Source organism: Aptenodytes forsteri, unplaced genomic scaffold (assembly GCF_000699145.1).
Source record: "Aptenodytes forsteri isolate BGI_AS27 unplaced genomic scaffold, ASM69914v1 Scaffold118, whole genome shotgun sequence".
In the NCBI taxonomy this organism is placed as follows: Eukaryota; Metazoa; Chordata; class Aves; order Sphenisciformes; family Spheniscidae; genus Aptenodytes; species Aptenodytes forsteri.
Window position 1 is genome coordinate 877,969 of NW_008795859.1, and position 4,235 is coordinate 882,203.

The following is a 4,235-nucleotide window of genomic DNA, read 5'->3' on the forward strand; positions in this document are numbered from 1 at the left end:
CGTCGCGCCGCGGTGCGGCAGGGCCCGGCAGCTCCAGCGGGACCGGGGAGAGTCCCGAGCCCAGGGGGGCTGTGACCGCCCCCGGGGACAGCGGGGCGGCTGCGGCCTCGGCGTGTGTTTGCGTTTTCTTGGGCTTCCTGCCGAGGCGGGTTGGATGCATTCGGTGAACTCGTAGCTGTTCTAACCGGCGCGGTGGGGCGTTTTGTGTGGCGGGCGGGCGCGCAGCAGGCAGAACGGCTTTTGACTCTGCAGCGTCTTGATTTGCCACGGCTGTAAGCGAGGCGGGTTGGATGCATTCGGTGAACTCGTAGCTGTTCTAACCGGCGCGGTGGGGCGTTTTGTGTGGCGGGCGGGCGCGCAGCAGGCAGAACGGCTTTTGACTCTGCAGCGTCTTGATTTGCCACGGCTGTAAGAGGTGGCTGACCACTGCTGGAATGGCGTGAAGGATCGAGTTCCGATGCTTTTATTTTTGTTTCTGCAGCTTAGACGTTCCTGTGCACGCCTTGTGATAAGGCATAATTTCTGTTTTATTTGGATCCACAGATGGCGGGCGAGAAGGCGGCCGGTGAGAAAAAGCCAGGCGAGAAGAAGCCGGCCAAGAAAAAGACGGATGAGAAGAAGCCAGCTGAGCAGAAGGCAAGCCAGAAGGAAGTAGGTGAGAAGAAGAAGAAGATTAAGAAGCATCATGCCAGCCGTAACCCTGTCCTGGCCCGGGGTATCGGGAGATACTCCCGGTCAGCCATGTATGCCAGAAAAGCACTGTACAAGCGCAAGTACACTGCTCCAGAAACAAAGGTAGGACAATAAACACTTGTGTTTAAATAATGGTGGTTTTTTCATCGTGACTTTGGTTTGAAATTTCGTACTTTTTCCTTTGCCTACAGATAGAAAAGAAAAAGAAAGAAAAGCCACGTGCAACCATCACTAAGCCGGTTGGTGGAGATAAGAACGGGGGCAGCCGTGTGGTTAAAATCCGCAAAATGGTAAGAAAAAGAACTCGGGACACTGGCCGTTCAAGGCTGTTACGTGTGACTTCTGACTAGATGATGCGCCTCTTGGCTGGGGCGACGTAGCAGCCTCAGCCCCTGCCCTGCTGCGCTGAACTGCTGGCAGTTACCTCCTTGAGATAGGGACCCGGCGACGGTCGTTCTCGGGGGAGATGCCGGTGATTTAGAGAATGGTTAGCAGGCAGGAGTGGGTTCTCCTCTGCCATTTGTATTGCTGGGCTGCACTGGAAGCGTGCTCGGAAATACAGAGCTGATCTCGACTTTCGCTGTTGCGTAATTGTACAGAAAATACTCAGTGTGTTCCTGAAGTGCCAGTTGCAGCAGAAAAAAAAAAATCTTTCGGGAAGGTCATCTTTCGGGAAATAGCATCTGTTACGAAAGGAGGAATCTAAGCTGTAGCGGAGGCTTTCTGTCTCATGGAGTACAGGGTGGTACAATGTTTTGCTCCTCTTTTTCTAGCCCAGATACTATCCCACTGAAGATGTTCCTCGCAAGCTTTTGAGTCACGGCAAAAAGCCCTTTTGCCAGCACAAGAGGAGGCTGCGGGCCTCTATTACTCCGGGAACCGTTCTGATCCTTCTGACCGGTCGTCACAGAGGCAAGGTAACGGGAACTTCTTCCTGTGCTCTTCCCCACGTGGACTCTCACGGTGGCTTTGCAGCATTTCTGTACTGAAACCGTTCTGACCGAGCAGAGGTATCCTGAATTTACCGGCTGATGTCATGGGACGCTGCTCAGCCACGAGATGCGAATCCGCAGATCTGCTTTTTTGTGAATTCCGTCTGGATGCTTTCTCTCGTCCTGCCTTTAGGGGAAACAGTCTTTAAACTGATGTTCTTCTACAGAGAGCTGGAAGTAAAACACTCTAGTCCAGTTGCTTAGAGAAAATTAAGGGAGTCTTGCTGCGATGCAGAGGAGTGTGTAGGTTCGTGTCGTGCTAACTTTGCCCTGCAGAATGGCAGGCCCGATGCCTGGTTCAGGCATAGATAATACAACCTAATAGATTACAGTTGCAGTGAGGCCAAAACTTTGTCTTAGACTACCTATCGCAAAGGAAGAATTAAATTTTCATTGTTAATCTAATTATCAAGGTAACGCTTGATTGTTACATTAAGCTGTGTTCTTCGTCGTAATGATGTTTACTAACAGGTCTTAACTGACATCCTTTATTTTCTTGAATTCTTTGGCTTCGATGCCACATTACTTAAAAGAATGCTGTTCGGGGAAGGAAAACTTGACCAGAAAGAATAAAATGTAACTGGGGTTGGCTCTGACCATGTGATATGTTGTGGTACCCTTCTGGGTTTTATCTAGTTCTTGCCTTTAATTTGCATAAAGAATTTGGGCGACAGGACGGCTGTCTCGCCATCCTCTGGAATAGGCAAAGATTAAAAAATGTGCTAATTGGCTTTGTTCAGCCTCGAATGATGAAGCATGTGGGGAGTCGCGATCTGCCGTAGACGTGGCAACTCTGGCAGAGCTGTGCTGAGAAGCGCTGGTAGCTTGGCTCGTGTGGTGGCCGCTTCTCAAGGCGCACAGCGGCGCCCGTGCCTGGGTGCTGTGTCGATGGTTGTAGCCGTAACACAGGCCGAGCGTGGGCATGGTCCCGGTTCGGTTGCAGTATTTCAGAGTGCCGGGACCTGGGGACTAATGTCACATCTCATCTCTTTTCAGCGCGTCGTCTTCTTGAAGCAGCTTGCTACTGGCCTTTTGCTTGTTACAGGTAAAAAACTTTTACTTAAGTGTGATTGTTTGTTGGGGGGGGTGGGGTGGTGGTGGTGAGTTTTTTTGGGGTGTTTTGCTTTTTAAGTTCCAGTTTGTCTCTGGGGTCAGTAGTGTCACAGATCTGCATGCGGATGGTTTGGCGCATCATGTGTTCATGTAACTAAGTGGAATCATGTTTTGTGGCTTTCTGGGGAGGTGGAGGCGAAGTAATTAAGCTTCAATACCTGGAAGAGATCAGGAAGCATTTTTTGGCTTTTCTAGAGGCTGTGGGGAAGGGCTTTGTTGATTGTTCAGATTTTAGCTGTAGGCATCTGTGAAGAAACTAGTCGTCTCATACACTACAAAAATTCAACTTAAAAGCAGTGGTTGTTGCCAGGAAAGCTAACCTTGTTCTCTCTTGTGTCTTTCCCCTGCCTTTAGGACCCTTGGTTATCAATCGTGTCCCTCTGCGTAGGGCCCATCAGAAATTTGTTATTGCTACATCTACAAAGGTTGATATCACGGGAGTGAAAATTCCCAAGCATCTCACTGATGCATACTTTAAGAAGAAGAGACTGCGTAAGCCCAAGCACCAGGAAGGCGAGATCTTTGACACTGAAAAAGAAGTAAGGAACATGATTGTTCATTCTTCCTGAATGTCCTTGTTACTTAAAGCCAGGCTGGAAAGGGGGAAATACCACGAAACAAATGGACAATTGAATTTTAAGTGGTCCTCGGTAAAGTGCGGTAATGCCATTAAAATGAATTAATACAGCAACATTGAGATAAACCCCTTTTAAATTTGGTGATTCTTTCCTGCTTGTACCTTAGCAGAACTGCAGCAGTGATTATTCCAGTTATATGTCTTTTTTTGACCGAGAAGCACCTTTACTGTTTCGATACTGCCAACAGCATGCTGCTGGCTCTGGTATCGGCAACGTAAGCCAAACAAGTGGCTTCAGTTCTCTCTGCCACCTCCGGTCTCCTACCACCTTTCCCGTATTTGGAACAAACGGAGAAACGATTTCCTGAAAATGCCAGGACTCGGGGTTTGCCCTGAATTTTCTCATCTCCGTAGGATTGCACTCTGCAGGATTTTAACATTATTTTTTGTACTTTCTAGAAATACGAGATAACGGAGCAACGCAAATCAGACCAGAAGGCAGTGGATTCACAGATCCTTGCACGGATCAAGAAGGTGCCTCAGCTCCGTGGGTACCTGCGTTCTACATTCTGTCTCTCAAATGGAGTCTATCCTCACAAACTGGTGTTCTAACTGTTCTGAAAGCACCATATTAAATTTGAAGGGGAAAAAAGCAAGGATTTCTGGTGTCTTCATTGCAATCCATAATAGAACGTGTTGCACAAACCTTGCAATGCATGTTATTTAAAGGACAGGGAAACTGGTTGTGGCACAAAATTAGAGGACAGGGAAACTGGTTGTGGCACAAAATTCTGAGGGACTGTATGCAGACAACTAGAGTTTTGAGTGTATAAGGGTTTGGGTATGGAAGTTTTGGTTGG

General features: G+C 48.4%; 1 protein-coding gene across 1 annotated transcript; it reads left to right on the plus strand.

Annotated features, from left to right (window-relative positions):
- The first annotated feature begins 509 nt into the window (after positions 1-509).
- On the plus strand, positions 510-4,029 carry RPL6 (ribosomal protein L6). The gene is made up of 6 exons (XM_009283856.2): positions 510-795; positions 885-983; positions 1,467-1,610; positions 2,682-2,730; positions 3,153-3,337; positions 3,835-4,029. The coding sequence occupies exons 1-6, from the start codon at positions 544-546 to the stop codon at positions 3,985-3,987; spliced, it is 882 nt and encodes a 293-aa protein (XP_009282131.1). The 5' UTR covers positions 510-543; the 3' UTR covers positions 3,988-4,029.
- Positions 4,030-4,235: the final 206 nt, after the last annotated feature.

Coding starts and splice junctions, on each gene's coding strand:
- RPL6 (XM_009283856.2), top strand. CDS start 544: ATGGCGGGCGAGAAGGCGGCCGGTGAGAAAAAGCCAGGCGAGAAGAAG. Junction 796..884: donor ACACTGCTCCAGAAACAAAG/GTAGGACAATAA, acceptor CTTTGCCTACAG/ATAGAAAAGAAAAAGAAAGA. Junction 984..1,466: donor TGGTTAAAATCCGCAAAATG/GTAAGAAAAAGA, acceptor CTCTTTTTCTAG/CCCAGATACTATCCCACTGA.